Raw genomic sequence first — 19726 nt, 5'->3', positions numbered from 1 at the left:
CAGAGTTTAAAAAATAATCTTTAATAATGAAAGATTCAATGATATGTTTAATTTCCCACAGTTCATTGCAAATATTATTTGAATTTCACAGCCACATCTCCTTGTTTACATATGACGCAAGGGTCTCAGCGACAACAATGAAAAGAGGCAGTTTCTGGCCAACAATCATAAAAAAAAAACATTCCGACTCGTTTCACAAATATAATCACACCTGATTTGAGTGTGACAGTTAATTAAACACTCGGTTTAAATTACAGACAGTTGTTACTTCACTAAACGGTGATTTTCAGACAAAGCAGTGCAGCGCAACAAAACAAGGCATGGCTATTTATAAATGTTATACATGTTTAAAAAAAAAAAAGTGAAAGAAAGTGAGAAAATGAATCAATTTCAATGTTGCAGTGAAACTCTTCTTTGATTCAGAGTCACAGTTCTATACACACCCTTTTACATTCTTATCCCAAAACACCCATTGAGTGCTGAAAGAGTCCCATCTCTCTGGTGAATATTTGTCCTCTGTACGGTAAATATCATACAACATATCACAATGAGCCATATCATGTCTGCAGAATGACACTTAACTCCATGGTTTTGCTGACATAAAGCACTTTGATGCACTACATTTTGTGAAAAATCATAGAACCTTAAAAAAAAAAAAAGGCTAAAAGAAAAAGAATGCAGTTATTTACAGTTAAAAGGCGGTAGTGAAGCTGAACTGACCCACTTACCACCTACACTACCCCTCTTCTGGCCACTAGAGGGAACTAGTGATCCGCCTTAAACGCCTGTGGCTCAGACGTCACCAGTAGCCTCCTGAAGTTCCTCTCTCACTGTGTTCAGCGTCACTATGGCGTCGTTTAAAATGTTTGCCACCTCCTTGATTTCCCCCACGATCTCCTTCTTGCAGCCTTTCTTCAGCTCCCGCGAGTCCTTGACAAAGTACTTGTCCATGCCCTTGAAGAGCCCTTGGACGGAGGCCACGGCGGAGTCGGTGACGTCCACGGCCCGCATCACCGGCGTGTCCACCATGCTGATCATCTGGACGGCCCTGCGGATCTCCCAGTCCTTGGAGTAGTGCTGGGTCCCCGAGCGCAGGAAGGGATGCCCTCGGAGTTTGTACAAGCCCTGGTTGACAAAGTGCAGGATCTTCCCGATGTCCAGCAGGTGGTCCTCGTACTCCTCGAGGATGGTCTCCACCTAGGTTGGCAACAGAGGGTGAGGTTCTAGGGCAGGCCAGGGCAACCTGCGGCCCGTTAAGCTTTTTAATCCAGCCCACCGAACTGGAAGAAATGATGTTGTAGACCAGGGATGGGCAAACTACGGCCCGGGGGCCATATGCAGCCCGTAAGAAAGGATATTAATAGTCAGTAAGTCATAAAATTGCTGTATTTCAAACATTTTTTCATTTCAAACATCATTTCAATAAAGAGCTAAACACCCTGGTGGTCCAGGGGTGGTTCTGGAGGGTTCTAGATGGCACTCAGTGCTTCTAAGAGCTGAACACCCTGGTGGGGCCTCAGAGACACTGATTTGGTTCATTTTCCACTGACATTAAATCACATTTTCTCCATATCCCATGATAGATCATTTTCCTCCTATGAGGCGGCTCACCAAAACACTCCATCCATCTGCTGCTGCTCCAGCCCCTCTGTCAAATTTTAGTACCCAGTGTGGCCCCTCCAGCCAAAAAGTTTGCCCACCCCTGAGCTGGCGTATTGTTCTCGGTGTCGGTAAACCCGGAACCCAAAGTAGCAGCATCAAATCCAGCCTTCTGGTTTCCTATTGTGGCTTTTAATGGCATCTTCCAACAGTCACAAAGGGAAAAAAAAAAAACACCCCACTGCTGAGCCCAGTAGATGATATTGTAGACTGGTGCTGATTCTGGAAAATAAATCTCATCGGAAAGATTACGGAAAATTGAAAACTGCATTACCTTCTTGCGGTCGTGCATGTTATTGATGTTATCGGAGATGGCGGCGGAGGCCGACGTGATCCCGCCGGCGGTGGCCACGCCCACGCCCACGGCGGTGATGACCAGCGAGGTGCCGAAGGTGAAGGGCGCCAGCGCCAGGCCTGCGATGGCGGCCACGCCCCCCACCGCCGTGGTGGTGCCCCCCGTGATGCCGGCGATCTTGGCCTTCTGGTGGACCGTGCTGATGTTCTCGGCGATGGAGTGCAGCCGGATGATGGACTGCCACAGCACCTCGGCCCGCTCGGTGAACATCTTGTTGAAGAGCCGCAGGCCACGCTGGACCTTGTCGGCCAGGATGGTGAAGGACCTGGTGGTTGACGGGCAGACAAAATAAAAATCAATGTTGATTTGAAAAAAAACCGCAGGCTCCTAAGACAGCTCCGTTGACTTGGAGTAAATCTGTAAATAAAATATGCTCAGCCAGAAGGTTGGCAAACTACGGCCCGGGGGCCCATAGGTGGCCTGTTGGGCTTTTTAATCGGGCCCGCTGAACTTGAAGAAATGATATTATTGGTAAGTCAGAAAATCGAATTGTTTTAAGAATAATAAGAATAGAAAATATCAGTGTGTATAGAAATGTATATTATAAAATGTTGTTTGATGTTTCTGATGATCCACAAATTTTCTAATTTTACTCACAACGCCGAATGAAAGAAAGAGCAACGTGAAGTGAAAGTGACATACTTTGACTCGTCTTCCTTTAAGGTTTTGTCCTCGTCATCCGATGGCAACTCGTCCCACTCTAAAATATGTGTGAATAACAGCGTTATTACAATTGAAAAAAAAAAAAAAATACTAAAGAAGAGCTTTTTTTTTTTTTCTGTCTTTCTTTCAGCAAGGGAGGACCGTGACTCACTTTCCACAGTGTACCACCACTCCATCAAGCTGTCAGTGTCCTGTGATCAAGAGGAAGTGAGATTGTCAGTGACGCTGCAGCAGCCCTGGACACGTGCTACATGTCAGTGGAGTCGCTGTGATCTTATTTCGGTTCATTAAAACTGACCCCGTACTCTTCTTCATCTTCCAGATCTGCGATGCCTTGCTCGTCCCTTTGAGCAGCCAACCACTCGGCCTGAACCAAAAGAGATCAAAAGCAAATAAATACAGAAAAAAATAGGTTCGTTAAGACAACCAACCGACCTTTCGCTTCCTTCACTTCTTCACCAGATTATTCATCAAAACCCGGCCCTTGTTTACATCCAAGCCGTTTTCATCACAATAGCCGTGTGTGAAAAGTATGCGCAAAATGTCGTCACGCAGGCTCAGTGGCATTGTGTTCTCACAGGGACAGAGAAGTCAGGCGTCGGTAGAAAACAACATTTGCAAGGTAAGGTCGTGGTTGCAAGTGAACAAAAGCAAAGTGCAACTTTTTAATTCGTGTCTCCTCACAGTCGACCAAAAAAATGACTGCACAAATAAAGATTCAGGAAATTATAAAAAAAAAAAATATATATATATATATACTTTTTGATAGTTTCTGACATTTTTAAGAGTTTTTTGGAGTCAGGATTGGATGACAAGATCTCTATTTACCAGAGTATGACACAGAACGGTCATCTAACAGAAAACTGTGTGACACGAATGGCTTATTACAGTGTTATTATTCAGAGTAGAAGCTGTATCGATTTCTCTGAAACCACTCAGGTAGAGACTGAAAGAAAAACAAAAAAAAAACAGGAAAAACAGAGCCAGCACGTGCCACACTCTGAGTGACAGGCACATGACTGCACGTGGATCAAACAACATGCAAACTGCTCCGTGGTCACGGGAGCCGGTTTCACTCGGAGATGAAGACGTTGATAAGAGGACGAGGATAACATGCCGCGTTGATACTAATCCTCCCTGATTCACACTTGCACATGAGGTCTTTTCCCAGAGAAGAGCATCAATGCTGTTTTCTGTTTGCAAAGTGTTTTGTTTTGTGAGTTTATGTTTCCTGACTGACAGAATAATTATGTATGGAAACCCTCTGGGGTTGAGTCGGGTTGCCCAGGGGAGGGGCTACTAGTATTTAAAGGGCGTTCGGCTCACTTGTTGGGGGTCTCTCTCCTCAGCCAGTTACACTGTCGGTATTTGCTGCCTACCAAAGTTTTTTTTTTCCACCCTCTCTTGCTGTAAATACATTTCTTTTCATCCCGCTTGTACTGCAGTTCCCCCCCACCCCCCCTCCATTTCCACGGCTGTCTTGGGTACTGGGTTCAAAATACACAGAAGCCACGAAGGAGTTTTGTGGACTGAGCCATCATTATCACCTCTTTGAAAAGGAACCCTTGACACTTACCCTGGCAGCGTCTGACAGGTAGTCACTGGATGCAGCTCCAGGTGGATCCTCACTCCGGAGGTGCATGGTTTTCTTCTGGCAAGACAAGAAAACCACCCAAAAACATCCAATCACTTTGTACTAGTTTGAGTGATGTTGCGGCCAGTTCAGTTCAGTTCAGTTCAGTTCAGTTTATTTTATTTTACAAATCAATTAAAATACCAAATAACATTCCATCAAAGTATGTTGGGACTCCCTAAAGCCTCTACAGCTTATGAACGAGTCTTTAGTCAGTGTGTCAAGCAAGTCTCAAGTCCTCACATTTGCGACTCGAGTCGAGTCACGCTAGTTATATTTCAGTCTCCCCTTCTTCCCCTTTAAAAGTTATCCCTTGTGTTGTGTTCATGAGTGGGAAAATAAATTGGGATGAGAAGACTGAGTCGGTCATTGAGTTCTAAATACTACGGTATACAAGCTTCAGAAGTTTACAGAGTGAGGCTCCTTTTTCTGCCTCATTAGTTAACATCCTTACCTTGGCTCGGAGTTTTTTCAGACCTTTGAATTTTGAAGGCTTTTTCTGCGGGGGGGGGAAAAAATGAAAAGGTTTCACATTCATTTGTTTAAAAAAAAAAACCTAAAAAAACAACAAAAAACAAAGTTAAGCTGTGAAAGTGCACGTGGGAAAAATAATAAAAACCTGCTTGCAGATTCCCAGCTCATCTTGTTCGGTGTCATACGGCCTGCCAGGACTCATGGGAAGGTTTGCACTGTCGTATTCAGCAAAGACCTGTGGGCAGGAATGATTTCAAAACCAAATCGAGCACACGTTAAGAAAATATATGAGCGTCATTGTGTCTGAATTAGAAATGCTAATAGCAGGAAAATAAGGGAGAAACATACACCGGATGCTTGTTGAGGAATGTGGTGGCTGAAAGCAGCAGAGTCCCTCTGTCCACCGGCGCTGTCGGAGTAACTCGTGGAGGGGAAATCGCCTTTTTCTGACAAATATCGCTTTTTCTGACAAATACAAAAGACTTCAGGTGAATTACAGATTCTTGATGCTGTGCAAGTGGAACTGGAATAACCAAAACAAAACGACGGAAACGAACTGCTGCCACCCTAGGAAAAAAACAAAACAAAACAGGGCTCAGTATCACGAAATAACGCGAGTTTCACGCTTTTACGCGATAATTTTCACGTTAGCTATTTTGTGATCATTTTCACATTGTTTCGTGAAAGAGTCACGTGAGAACGTGAAAATTATCACGGAAAAATGTGAAAACTATGACGTTATTTTGTGACAATTTTCATGTAAAAATGTGAAACCATTACATTTTGTGATAATTTTCACTTTAGAACCGTGATGCTGAGCCCTGTATAACGTGAAAATTATCACAAAATAACATTCACGTTTTTACATGATAATTTTCACGTTATAACGGAAAACTATCACGCTATTTTGTGATAATTTTCACGTTATTTCGTGAATCCTTCACGAAATAACGTGAAAATGACCGTGGAAAAATGTGAAACTATGACGTTATTTCGTGATAATTTTCCCGTAACAACGTGAAACTATGACGTTATTTTGTGATGATTTTCATTTTAGAACTGTGACGCTGAGCCCTGTATAACCTGAAAATGATCACGAAATAACATGACAGTTATAGTTACGTTATAGTGTTAGAATTACAAGGTAAAAACGTGATAGTCTCACATTTTAACTTGATACTGAGCCCTGTGTTTCATAGGATGGCAGCAATGCACTTCCGTACAAAAGAGCAAGCAAAGGGGGGTGGGGGGGGGACCCTGTGAATTTTGTTGTTGTTCAGAGGAGACAAGTGAAGGCCACAGGAGAAGGCGGACCCTAAAGAGATACTAGGTGGCAGTGGTAGTAGTACTAGTATGGTGGTATCCATGCTGCTGTCATGTTGTTTCGTCCATCATGTGTATACATGATACATGGGTATACATCATGTTGTTGTGCACACAGTTGACCATCCGAATGAGGGAGCACTTGGAGACCAGGAACCCCGGGTTCTGGTTCTCGTCAAGCATGTTTTCCAACTGTACGCCTCCATCATTCAATTCATCAAACTGTTTCATGAACGTTCAAAGGCAACCTAGAATAGACAGAATAGAATAGAATAGAATAGAAGAGACTTACGGGTTTGCAGTCTTCCATTCCGGTGCTAAATTCATTTTGGTTGAAGCCAGGAAAAGGCTGGACGGCTCCCTGGCTGTGTTCACCATTTTGAACGGCAGCCTGCAGAACAAAGATGCAACATGTTCACCTTGGGCTGGTCTTCAGTCTGTCACATGCTGACGCAGAGAGAAGATGGCTGAAGGCATCGCTGGCAAACGTTACCATGCCGTACGGCTGCTGCAGCTCCTCCACATCCTCAAAAACATCATCCTGCAAGTGAAATGTTGCCACTGCTGGTCAAATGTTCATACCAGTAACACAAAGCACTCAGCTTTGTGTACAAGGTGTACAAGGTACAATACAAACTGCTGGGTTGTACCTTGCAGCCTTTGGAAGGTGTGTATCCGTGAGCTCCCTTCAGGTCATCAGGCTGGGGGGGGGGGGGGGGTGGAGGAAAAACATGACGAGTCGAGACAAACTCGCTGTGATGTAATGACGCAGAAAAAGAAGTCGCATGATACCTTTTCTAGAGAGATGGTGAATCCTCTCTGTGGCACAAACTTGATCTTGACTTTCTTCTTTTTCTTCTGAGGAAACAAACACGCAAATTCTTTATAAATCCCCCCCTCCAATTTTTGTTTAAAAAAAACCTCCCTCTGTGCATCTATAGACATAACAAAGGCTATCTACACCACAAAGAATCAGTCTTAAGTCTCCAAGTGCAGTTTATTTGAGTGAAGTCACCAACATTTAGACACACACGCATACTACACGTGCACTGTTCCATCTGACTCTGGCACGGATGTCAACACATCCGGAGTGCAAGAACTGCAGGGATTCACTTTTCTTATTTTGTCCAGGCAGAAAATAAGATGAAATACATAAAAAAAATTATCTGACAATTTATCTAATTTAACAATTTGGATTGAGTCAAATTTGATGGGTGTTTGGAAAAAAAAAATCATTTTTTTTTGCTGTTATATATATATAATATAGATAATATTCTTTGTCATCTAACGCATCACAGAGCGTCTTTAGGCTCATCACTGTGGATAACATCCACCAATGACATGAACCTTTTCATGCTTGGCTTCCAGCCCCTCGTCCTCCTCCTCATCACTGCTGTCTTCCAAGGCCGTCCCCTGAGGAAGCTGAAGAGAAACACATCAACAGTGGAACTCAGTTGTTCGTGCGCCATGGTCAAAGCGCTGCACTTATATACACAAGCACTTTCCAGCACCGTCATGGTCCGGCTGGGCAACGCTTAAAAGTTTTAATCGCAATTCATTTCCCCGATTAATCACGATTAATCCCACTGCATACGCGAAATCCAATAATGAATTTAAAAGAAGTGTATAGTGCACGTTTATTTTAATGTTCTACCATATGAACAAAGTCTTTTCTTTTCTGGTTCCGCAGAAGCCAGCGACACACTTTTACAAAATAAAAGCGTATTGCAGCTAACTGGCGATCGATAAGTAAATAAGACAAATAAGATGTGTGCATATATGCATACATACATACATACACACACATACATATCTACAAATATTTAGATTATATATTTTATTTCAATGTCATTTGTATATCTATTTTATTTTATACCATGCTTTTATACTACTATAGTTTATAGATACTATAGTTTAGTTAACGTGTGATAAAATGCCTTCGATTCCATTCAAATGTCTCTTGGAGATCAATAAAGTATCAATCTATTCATCCATCCATCCATCCATCTATCATAGTAAACACCACTAAAACCTGCACTTTGCGTACTATCTCCAGCGTGACTGCCTGTGTTGGTTTGCTCAGTGTCTTGTTGTTGCCTGGTGTTTTACCTCTGACCATCGTGGGAAAGACTCCTTCTTGGTGGCACCTCCCTTCCCAACGTTCCCATCCTGTTTGGGTTTCACAGTCAACAGCGTCATTCCAAGAAGTGCTATTGCAAGTCGCCACCAGTCGGCAGACACACGAGCAATCCAACCTTTGATTCCCGATGTGAGTTCCCGTTGATGTGTTTTCCGTCTGACACGGAGGCGGAGGAGGCTTTCCGCAGCAGGTGACTCACTCTGTGCTTCAGAGGTTTCTTCTTCTGGAGGAAGGAAGACAGTGGTTAACCACCGACAGCGAATGGAACTGATCATTTGATTTAAAAAGGGAAAACAAAAAAAAAAAATCAAGTTTATGAGAAAAGACTGTACTTTGTATGCGCACAGCTCTTCTCCATTCTCTTCTGCAGACATTTGAAGGTCGGAGCTGTATTCCTACACACACACACACACACACACACACACACACACACACACACACACACACACACACACACACACACACACACACACACACACACACACACACACACACACACAGTTGAAATGCCAACTCTTTCTTGATAAACTTTACAATATTGCACCTGCCGCTTGTTTTCCTTCACTCCTCCTACAAAAATGTTCTACGTGTTTTATTAAAGGTAAAAATGTTACATTTTCCTTCAAGACCTTCCCTTCCAGACCAGGCATGGGCAAACCCAGGCCCGGGGGCCATTTGCGGCCTGTTAAGCTTTTTAATCCGAGCAGCCAAACTTGAAGAAAGGATATTAATAGTCAGTCAGTCATGAAATAGCAGCATTTCCTCCATGTTTCAGTGTTTTCAGAGTCATTTCAATAAAGAGCTGAACACCCTGGTGGTTCTGGGTGGTTCTAAGAGCTGAACACCCTGGTGGTTCTGGGTGGTTCTGGGTGGTTCTAAGAGCTGAACACCCTGGTGGGGCTTCAGAGACGCTGATTTGGTTCATTTTCATTGACATTACAGCGACGTGTTTTCTCCATAATATCCCATGATAGATTGTTTCCTCCTATGATGAGGTGGCTCACCAAAACACTCCATCCATCTGCTGCTGCTCCGGCTCCCTCTGTCACATTTTCCAACCCACTGGCCCACCAGTCAAAACGTTTGCCCCTCCCCCCCTCCGACATGGTAGTTTAATTAAGTGAGGCCCTCAGCTTGCTACCTTTGATGACTTGCGACTGGAGGGCAGCGTCCTGCTCTTCCCTTCCTTCGCATCATCGCTGAACCTCTCCTGAAGAGACAACACATGACCGTTAAAATATAACACACACACACGCACACACACGCACACACACACACACACACACACACACACACACACACACACACACACACACACACACACACACACACACACACACACACACACACACACACACACACAGCTGTGAACCTGCACCACTTCCTTCTTTACCTTTGAGCCTCTCCTGGACGGGAGGGACATTTTGAACTTGCTGTCTTTTTTCTGCAAGTGAACAAACGGCCGTTAAAGCGGTGACGTCAGAGTGCCTGAGGGTGGCTGACCTGTGAGACCTGCTACCTTCGTCCCACTGCCGTCCTGATCTTCACCGCTCCCTCCATCCGAGTCTGCTTTCGCCTAATAGACATAATGAAGGTTTTACGCGTGTTTTTTTTTCCCCTGAGAAACAAACATTATTTCTGCAAAATAAAGGGTTTCTCTCACTTTTAATGATTCCCGACGAAGTCGTAGCGTTCCAGACTTGTAGAAAAAAAAAACAACAACAACAACAACAACACAGTGATTTGTTACTTAGAGTGGTTTGAAAAAGAAGGAGATGAAAGAGTAGCGGGCAGCAGCTGAATTGTTTTCTCACTGGTTTGAAGTGGGGACTGAGCTCTGGGCTGTCGTCTGGCCAGTCCTCAACACACTTTTCCTGAAGGGGAGTTTGATGTCAGTACTGAGCACAACTAATGTGGTACAAACACTCCAGCATTTTGTGAAAGAAGAGAAATAAATGCAGGCCATTCGGTTGAATCAATTGGTTCATTCGGTGTTATTTATCAGGGTGAAATTTACATGACTAATTTGATTCCCGTTCTGAAAAAGTCTAAAGCCACTTTAGATGCTTTCGACGCGGTTTATAGAACCGGTGGCAATTGACAATTTAAGAAAATAATTCATCGATTAATCATTAATTATTATGCACTTCAACATTCATATTACTGACATAACAAACGCACCTGGCCAATGAGAAGGATGTCTTGAAAGACCGCAAAGTCCTCACGATCCACCGGTTTATTATCCTGACACAAGAGACAAAAAAAAAACCAAACATAATGAAGTCAAAATGATCTCCAGCATCATCAGCTACTCGGTGACACTCTCATCGCGAGGTACCGAAGTCTTGGGGTTGAGTCGTATAACGGGCTTGGCCAGTGGTCTGAAGGCTGGTCTGGGGGGGGGTTTGGGTTCGGCCCCTTCAGCTTCAGTCTAAAACAATAGAAAGGAATCAATGGAAGATTCACCGTGAGGACGATCAATACAACATTGTGTCTTTGCCCTACAAGCGGTGCTACTGGTGCAGCTGGTTTCGGTGGCCTCTCTGGCGGCACAGGCGGATTTCCAGTCACTCCTGGTTTTTCCGCCACCGGTGGCTTTTCCTTGGGCGGCGGCGGCGGCGGCGGCGCTCTGGTTCGAGGAAGCGGCTTGGGCGGACGTTTGATAGTAGAAACCTGCAGTAGAAATGATGTCAGGTCAGAGTCATGTCTAAAAAAAAAAAAACATGTGGTTGTTATTTCTACCAACTTTACTTGTTATTCCTAACAAGTAAATATATTGTTTTTCATTTCTTACACTATAAATATTTGATTTTTTTCTTTTCTTTCTAAATCATTATAATTTGTGGAATTAGTAACGGCATTCTAGTCTATTCTATTGTCTTCTATGCTACTCAGGATACATACGTGCGTCATCACAGGTGACGATTGGCTTGACGGCAAGCGCAGATTCCTGGCTCGGGTGAAGGGAGTCGGCTGAAGAATGCTTTTCTTGGTTCCCTGAGGTGTCGTGAGGACGACGTCGGGTCGCTCGGCTGTCGGAGCGAGGGACTGATGTTCCTCCAAGAAACCTGGCGAGGACCAAGTCGTGTCCACGGTTGAGTCCGGGGAAACCATGAACGATGACGGTGTAGCGTAAGGCAGCATAGAAGACGTACTGCTTCTGGGCGTTTCGAATAAATCCCTCCTTTCAGCCTTTGAGGAAAGAGGCTGAAAAATATCCGGAGCTCCACTTGAGAATCTTTTGAAATCGTCATCTTGATTGGACAAGGGGCTGTCGAAGGGATCCACGTTGGTAAAATCTTGGAATAAATCACCTGCCGCAGGCCTTGAGAACGGGTTGCCTGTATTTGCAGGTGATGCGGATACATCTTTAGCGTCTGACCTGCCGAAAAGGTCGTCTTTCATTGGAGATTCGTTGGAGAAGAGATCGGCTGCTTTGATGGGGGCTCGCTGAAGGGGCTCGGTCACCGCCGACCTCGAGGAATGCAGCGGCTCTTTATGCGACGCAGGTGTCGAGAGGTCTGTGTCACTGGGAGGCGTGTCGAACAGATTCCTCTTCTCCAAGCAGGTCCCTTCTCCTCGGCACTCTGCAGGGAATAAGTTCTCCACTTCAGCAGCAGGGAAAGCACGGAACCCTTCATTTTTTAACACTTTGGAATTTTGATGTTGCAAGACACTGGAAAGGTTCATTGTCGGAGGCTCCGGATTACTTTGGGTTTCTTCAGGAAAAATTCCACGTGCTGTTGCTCTGTCAGCCAGTGCTGATGCCTGTCCGGCAGAGAGAAGAGTCTGGAGTGGCTCCCGTTGCACAGTCTTAATTCCACTATTAAGATCCAGATGTGACTTCTGAAGTTCTGGTGGTGGACCAAAGATTGCATCCAGGGCTGCATCGGAGGTTCTGCTTTTGTCGTCTTCCTTTGCATAGCCATTGCTGCTCGATACCTAAATGGAGAACACGTGTTAGCAGGGTCAACTGTGGCATTTCAAGCGTTAATGTGATGTTTAGAAAAATGCATCCTTCTTTGTACCAAATAATGCTGATAGAAAGGGTTGGTGCTGGTCAATCGTCCACCGACTTCATTCTGCGAAACAAGACAGAAAACAGAGATACGCAAGTTTTGTATATCTACGTATGATATTCACTGTGCTGGATTTGAATATCTCTTTAAAAAAAAATACTGGTGCAACTAGAGACTATTTCTAATCCTCACACATTCAGGTACCACTACAAAGTGGTGAACTCCCCATAGAACTACTGTATATATTACAGTGGCTTCCCAATAACCAGGACCAAATATGTTTTGGATGTTGTTGTTTTTTTTTATCTTTTATTGGCCAGATTTTCACAATGGCAATGTCTGTGCCTGCTCACACATATGCAGACACGTGTCCTGATCACATGACACTTTAGAATTAAACCTACAAACCATCTGAAATGGCCATTATCAGACGGCTCTGAAGAGACAAACAAAATTAGACTGCAAACAACAGAAATGCTGCATAGGAACTGATGGAGCTGAGTTGCCTGTTGCACTACTTCATGTTTCTCGAGAGAAAGAAGACAATGAAGCAACAGCTGTTATCGCACCCCTTTGTTTCCAGACTTTCCAGAGATTTAAATATGATCCATTGGAGTCAGAGGCTGGTGACTCAGCACTTTCAGAAAAGAAAAGAGCAATACAATTAAAGCAATGTTATACTGCGTGCGGCACGCGTTTCCTCGACCAGAAATGCGCGAGCGGGAACACATTTTGAAATATGTTAACATGTTAAGGAAAACCATCAACCCCACCTTTTGCTTTGTTTAGACTGGTGAAACCACATTTCTGTTCATGCAATTACAAATCCGATTAGAATAATAAATAACATTCTTTGTTGTTTACTTTTCAAAAACAAACGGGCTCATACAATCGCCTCATTACCCAGAGCAACGGTCAATGTAAGCTTGGAAAGTCGGACATTAATGAAGGGGTCATCTGGTTATAAATAAAGCTTTTTAGAAAAACGCCGTTTTGGTGAACATGGACAATAATTCTAACTGAAAATTCAATTTAGTTTGTCAGACAGTAAAGAGCTTTATCTGAATGAGCACCGTACTTTTTTTGGACTTAAAAACCGAAATGCTGGATTATATTTGGCGACATCGATTCACGTTTCACATTTCCGCAACGTTTGGAAACGAGCAGATTCATTCTTCCGTTCGGAAGGAAAACCACGGGGACGACAACAACAGCGTGCGAGTAAATATAAACGCAATTGTGAAACTTCGGGAAATTTATTTTGAAGTGTCAAACAAATTGTGACACATGTTCATACGGGTGATACGACAATAAGACCACTAGAGAGAGAGAGAGAGAGAGAGAGAGAGAGAGAGAGAGAGAGAGAGAGAGAGAGAGAGAGAGAGAGAATAAATAAATAAATAAATAAATAATTAAAAAAAAAAAATCAATCTCAGAACTCACAGGTCGTCTTTCCAAAGGTGCAGACTGCGGTGATGCCGAAATATCTTCATGACCAAAGAGCTCCACATCATTGTCCTGATAACCACAATAAATGAGGGTTAAAAATACCGCAGCAGCAGCAACAACAAGAACATCAAGCAAACACGTCCGTCTTTAACTTTAATTGATCAATCAAACAATTGGTTTGCTCGTTTGAAGTCACTTACCGTGTTTAATTCGTCCCTCATTATCAACAGGCTACCTCTCTTATTGTCGTAAAGAAGTTAAAAAGCAGTCTCTGCCTTTGTTTACCGACATTTAAGTGCCCCCCTTTCTTGTTTTTTTTTTATTTATTTATTTTTTTAAGAAAGACAGAAAAATAAATGCGTCAATAGCTCCAGAAAGTTGACATCAGTGCCGCTCCTAATTACTACGCAGTTTCAAGCACCTGTTTAAAAAAAAAAACGGCCATGAGTTGACTGTTGACTCTTCAAAATAAAAGCAGCGATTCTCTTATGTCAATAAGAGAATCGCTGCTTTTATTTGTATGTATGTGACATAGCCCCCGCCTGGTACAGCCACACGATTACTTTGGAGGTGGTTTTGCACTATTTCCGGTCTCGACTGAGGTTGTTGCTTTTGCCAGCGACAGTCAATGCGAACCAACCGGTTTCCCTGGTCCTGCTCCCCGGACCGGTGTGGTCCAGTTGTGTTCCAGTGCTGAGCTCACGATGACGAGTGTTTTACGTTGGCCCAACGACATGGAATATAACAAGAATGACGGACAGACGAATTCAAATGAAAATAGGTTTTAATAATTTATATTTCATATTATATATATATATATATATATATATATATATATATATATATATATATATATATATATATATATATATATATATAAATGTTTTCTTAACATCAATGAAATATTTTGTTGTGTGTGTTTTTTTTTTTCACTGAAAGGAAAAATGAAAATGTGACAAGGGTGAAAGTTGAGAGCAGGGCAACCTGTTCGCAAAAGTGTTGCCAACTTTCATGCAGAAAAATAAAGGAGGCCTCCCGAAGTGCCGGAGGCCATGACCATCGCAGGCCAGTGGCTCGCCACCAGTGGTAAATCATAACTTAAAATATGATTTCAAAAAAGCATATGGTTCACATAGTTTGAACTGCTCTTGTTCCCAATAGACATTAAAAATAAGATGAATGTTAAAATTACACTGAAATCTTTTAATTCACCATATTTTTAAACAATTTATAAAGTTCAGGATGGATGGCTTTTACAGAGAGATAGATAGATAGGTAGATAGATAGATAGATAGAGAGATAGATAGATAGATGGAGCATTTTTCTAGCCCAGCAGGATCCACCGGCCTCTTGGTACTGACTGTGTGGTGACAGTGAGGTCGTCCATGAGGACCCTGATGGGTGGCTGCCTCATGCCAGACTTGGATGAAACTTGGAAATAGAAAATGCATTTAATCTCTGCACCTGGACTGACTTTGTGTGACGTCTTTGCTTGTCCTAAAACGTCACTTCATGGGTGGTGCTGATGGTGTCACTGACAGCAAGAAGTTTGCGTGTTCTCCTTGCGTCTTCATGGGTTCTCTCCAGGTACCCACAGTCCAAAGACATGCATGTGAGGCAAAGTGGGAATGGTTGTTTTTGTCTTTCTATGTAGAGTATGTACACTTCTGCTAGTGACATCATTGCAATATTTCAAAATAAAACAAATATGTCAGTCTTTAAAAAAAAAAAAAACTTTTGTAAAATATATGAACCCCTACTGCTCCTGCTGACATAAGAGAGGACAGGAGACAAGCTGTTACTTATAAGCTTTAATAGTATTTATGTTTCCTTTTTCATAGGATGTTCATTGTTATACACAGAGAATGAAGTCACACAAGTAAATCTGATTGTATTCTCTTTATCATTGATCTTTTTTTTTTTCTTCCATTGTTAATTAGGTTAATTTCCCTTATGGTGCTAATGCTAAAAAAGTTACACGAGAACTATCACACAGTCGACTAACATGTGAGTACTTCTGGACGGTAAACTAACACTTCACAACAAAAATGAATCTGAAGGGGACGGAGGAAAAACGACTGAACTGAGACTGATCAGATCAAACAAAAGACAAAATGGCAAAGCATTTACAATCACGCAGTCCTGCTAAACCCTTCAAAATACCTCCCAATGCAACATTTCGTTTCCTTTTTGGCAAAAAAAAAACAAAAAAAAACAACAACAACAAAAAAAAAACTTTTCTCAAATATCCCTCATTTGGTGTACAATCCATTTCCAGATTGCACCAAACTTTTAAATTGGACATTCCAGCCCTTTGGACAACACACAGGTGCCTTGAAAGATGCTGGTTAGTTTGGCAATAAAACACGAAACACCTGCTCGTCCAATTAAATGAACCTACATTTTTTTTTTAGTTGTAAAACCAAGCTGGTTGTGAACTGCACCCTGTGGGCCAAAGGGGGGGGAGAAAGAGGGGGCGGGGAGGGGGGTGACTGTTACTGTGATTAATACAACCAGTTTCATCCACTACTGTTCACGTCCTGTTGGTTCACTGACGACCACATGTCTACTTCACCTAACAGGTGCCTGGGGGCAGTAAGGAGCATCAGACAGCCGATGAGGGGAAACAAGGAACTGCCGATAAACTCGATTAGAAAAATATGGATGCCTTTTTTTTTTCCTCTCTTTTTTTTTTTTATTATTTTTTTTTAAAGTAACACAATTTGTCATCAGAAACGTGAAAGCCTTGATGCGCACCAACAATAACAAGGGTCCAAAACAATGAGACCTCTCAGTATTGCCGGTCCAATGGTGACTTGTCAAAGGGCAGTGGCAAGCTTTTTGTTGGTCCTCTACGAATATGAAAAAAAAATAAAAGTAAAATAAACATTCAAAATTTTCGATTCCAATCGAGTGAATTCCGCTGAGTGACACCCTGCATCATGTGGCTCTTGGATTTTTTTTTTTAGCAGTAAGAATATGTAACGGCTGCAATTACAGGCGGTAATTCAAGGTGTTCTGACTGTAGTGTTTTCAACCCCCCCAACAAACAAAGGAAGGCTAAATGTATTTGCTTCCCTGGGGAGAATATATATAGGAGAAAGGTGCCTCATCTGTGTACTTTTGCTTCTAAAGGGTCTGAGTGTTGGCAGTGGAGAGGCTGGTACATTGTCACAAAGTCACAGGGGATTTGCTGGGTCTCAAAATTGACCTTCTTCACATCTCGGCTGAACCCTGGCTCTTCTAGCTGCATTAATTGTGCTTTCAGGACAGAAGCGTCTCATGTACGTCACATTGACTTTCTTCTGACACACACACACACACACACACACACAGATACATGCACACACACCCTGCCTCCATCGAACGAAAAAAGAAAAACCCTCTTGGATGTTGTTTTAAAGCTGCTTGTTGCTCACAGGGAGATTTGTGTGTTTGTTTCGCCTCTCGCCGTGTGGGAAACTCAAGTATGCAAGCTGGGTTTATGTTATGAGGTATCCGAGCACGAGCAAAAGGACAGGAGCTTAAAACCCAGATGATAAAACACAGTGATCCCTTTTTTTTTTTTTTTTTACGGCCAGGCCGGACACTTGAACGCAACATCCAAAGCCCAAATGCTACCGAATGCCCCTGTGGAGTCGTACACGAGGGTGGAGACCAGGACACACAGTGTGAGCATCACTGGAAGCACTTTTAGCTTGTGTGGCTAGCGTTAGCAAAGCTAGCTCGTTAGCTAGACCGCACACAAACAGCCTCAGTTTCACCTGTGCTCACCTTAAACGTTTGCAAAAGAGTTGGAACAAGCTGAACGGCGGACACACACACACACACACACACACACACACACACACACACACACACACACACACACACACACACACCTTCAAATAAAATTAAAACAAAGTTCTTTTGTCTTCTTCTTTCTTTTTTTTTTTTTTTAAAGAAGAAAGGAAATGGTATTCAGTGAGATTTCACAAAGGGATACAGGCATGCAATGGTTAAACCGGCAAAAATAAAAATATATATATAAAACAAAAGAAAATAAAAAATAAACCAATCATCCTGCATATTTTCTCAAATCCAATGTCAAAAAGAAGAACAGTTATTAATAATACAAAAGACCGGGCAAATGGAAGACAAAACGACCTGGCAGAGTTAAGGAGGAAATAGTCAGTAAAGTCAACTCTCATTGGCTGCAGCCGCTCGGCTTCAGCGCTTTGCTGAAGCAGATTGGAGAAAAAGTTAAAGAAAAGAAGAAAAAAAAAAACAACAACATTTACAAACCAGCTTCAAAAGGTGTAGACGCACTTCATCAGTATCTATCAGTATCACACCACGTCGGCTAGAGCATGTTTTTCTTTTGAACTCTGTCATTTTAAACTCATTGCTGAACAATTAAGAAATGTATTAGTTTTCTTTCTATTAAATCTGCAACATCACTAGCTTCATCAAAAAGCATCATCATCATCATCTATTGGTTGGCTGTGTGGCATCTTCATCTGGGTTAAAGGGCTCCGTCAGCTGATACAGGCAGCAGGAGAGGGAGGGAGAGAGGGAGAGGGAGAGGGAGAGAGAGAGAGAGAGAGAAGGCTGCTTCCCTAAACTTCCCTTTACATTAATCTCTTTCAGCCATTGTTATTTTTACCATATTCACTAAACGCAGTTACCATGTTTTCAGCTGTGAGGGGAAATATGAGGAAATGAGCTCGACTTTGTATGAGGTGCAAAATGTGACGGTTCTGTTTTCTCCCCCCCCCCCCCTTCTTCTTTCTATTCCTTAACTTTTCTTACATAGTGACAAAAAAAAGCAACCAATGAATCTCACTTCTGCATTATCATCATCATCATCATCATCATCATCATCATCATCATCATCATTAACATCACCATCATCATACTTTGTGTTTCCTTCCCTTTCATTCCAACCTTCCATACCACCTTCGCTTTCTCACTTTGTATTTACTATTATTATTATTATTATTGTTAGTATTATTATTAGTAGTAGTAGCAGTAGTCGTTCTTGTTTTGCTCTTCAGCACGACACCTCCATGGTCTGGGAGGGGCTGGGAGGCATCTGGCCGCCCTGCGAGCCCTGCGACAGCGTGCGGGAGCGAGAGCGCGAGCCGTCCATGGAGTAGGAGGAGGACAGGGAGGTGGTGCGGGAGCGAGACAGGCGGGTCATGCAAGAGGAGGCCACTGCAAAGAAGAGGGGAAAATATAATATAATATAATATGGAATAAAATAAAATAAAATAAAATAAAATAAAATAAAAACAATATAATATAATGTAATATAATATTTCCGGATTTCCTTAAAGGACCAGTGTGCCCACCTAGACCAGGGGTGGGCAAACCTTTTGACTGGTGGGGCCACAGTGGGTTGTAAACAGAGGGGGGCAGCGGAGCAGCAGCAGATGGATGCAGTGTTTCGGTGAGCCTCCTCACAGGAAGAAACAATCTATCATGGGATATGTAGAAATCATGTTGCTTTAATGTCAATGGAAAATGAAGCAAAGCAAAGCTGCAACCAAATCAGTGTCTTTGCAGCCCCACCAGGGTGTTCAGCTCTTTATTGGAACGACTCAAGCGGATGAAATACGGCTGTTTTTTGGACTTACTGATTATTAATATTATCTCTTCAAGTTCGGCGGGCCGGATTAGAAAGCTTAACAGCCCACATATGGCCCACGGGCCGTAGTTTGCCCATGCCTGACCCAGTAGTGTCCAAGCACACTAGAGACACATTTATTTATTTATTTTTATCCTTGATTATCTTTTAATGTAAACTCAGGCTGTGGAAAATACATCGTGATTGCGTTGTCACGCTCAGTCAGCAGCGAAGCAGAGGGGACTTCAGTGTCACAAGATGCTATCAGCTGTTGGCTGATATCAGAATTGCTCCAAAGTCAAGCTTTGGGATGTGGCAATCAGTGGGACTTTCTAAAACCTTCAACTGTAACCTGTGAATTAACACAACAGCCATGGATTCAGAGAACTTACTGTATCCCATT

General features: G+C 42.7%; 2 protein-coding genes across 2 annotated transcripts in view; both read right to left on the bottom strand.

Moving 5' to 3' along the window:
• Positions 1 to 14125, bottom strand: LOC142889293 (uncharacterized). The gene is made up of 30 exons (XM_076027938.1): positions 13916 to 14125; positions 13710 to 13784; positions 12276 to 12329; positions 11152 to 12189; positions 10835 to 10920; positions 10753 to 10795; positions 10586 to 10678; positions 10429 to 10491; positions 10062 to 10121; positions 9911 to 9946; positions 9767 to 9823; positions 9641 to 9691; positions 9389 to 9457; positions 8580 to 8642; positions 8363 to 8467; positions 8217 to 8276; positions 7455 to 7529; positions 6900 to 6965; positions 6758 to 6808; positions 6601 to 6648; positions 6400 to 6498; positions 5133 to 5249; positions 4930 to 5019; positions 4765 to 4809; positions 4254 to 4328; positions 2976 to 3044; positions 2829 to 2868; positions 2657 to 2714; positions 1934 to 2279; positions 1 to 1197 (listed from the first exon to the last, which is right to left on the bottom strand). The coding sequence occupies exons 1-30, from the start codon at positions 13934 to 13936 to the stop codon at positions 793 to 795; spliced, it is 3558 nt and encodes a 1185-aa protein (XP_075884053.1). The 5' UTR covers positions 13937 to 14125; the 3' UTR covers positions 1 to 792.
• A 4344-nt stretch (positions 14126 to 18469) lies between these two features.
• Positions 18470 to 19726, bottom strand: part of ndrg2 (NDRG family member 2) — an 8559-nt gene continuing 7302 nt past the window's right edge. The window contains exons 13-14 of the mRNA XM_076027937.1: positions 19716 to 19726; positions 18470 to 18911 (exon numbers count right to left, since the gene is read on the bottom strand). The exon at positions 19716 to 19726 is cut by the window's right edge and continues 41 nt beyond it. Of these exons, the coding sequence (XP_075884052.1) occupies positions 18748 to 18911; positions 19716 to 19726 (175 nt within the window). The 3' untranslated portion in view covers positions 18470 to 18747. The remainder of the gene's footprint in view (positions 18912 to 19715) is intronic.

The sequence above is a fragment of the Nelusetta ayraudi genome, unplaced genomic scaffold (genome assembly GCF_046127955.1).
Source record: "Nelusetta ayraudi isolate G7.1 ecotype Tasmania unplaced genomic scaffold, CSIRO-AGI_Nayr_v1 ptg000022l, whole genome shotgun sequence".
Classification (NCBI taxonomy): Eukaryota; Metazoa; Chordata; class Actinopteri; order Tetraodontiformes; family Monacanthidae; genus Nelusetta; species Nelusetta ayraudi.
Note: the sequence above shows the minus strand (reverse complement) of the source record. Positions and strands in the feature narration are given on the sequence as shown.

Coding starts and splice junctions, on each gene's coding strand:
- LOC142889293 (XM_076027938.1), bottom strand. CDS start 13,936: ATGAGGGACGAATTAAACACG. Junction 6,809..6,899: donor TCACCATCTCTCTAGAAAAG/GTATCATGCGAC, acceptor CCCCCCCCCCAG/CCTGATGACCTGAAGGGAGC. Junction 5,250..6,399: donor GAATGGAAGACTGCAAACCC/GTAAGTCTCTTC, acceptor TGTATTTGTCAG/AAAAAGCGATATTTGTCAGA.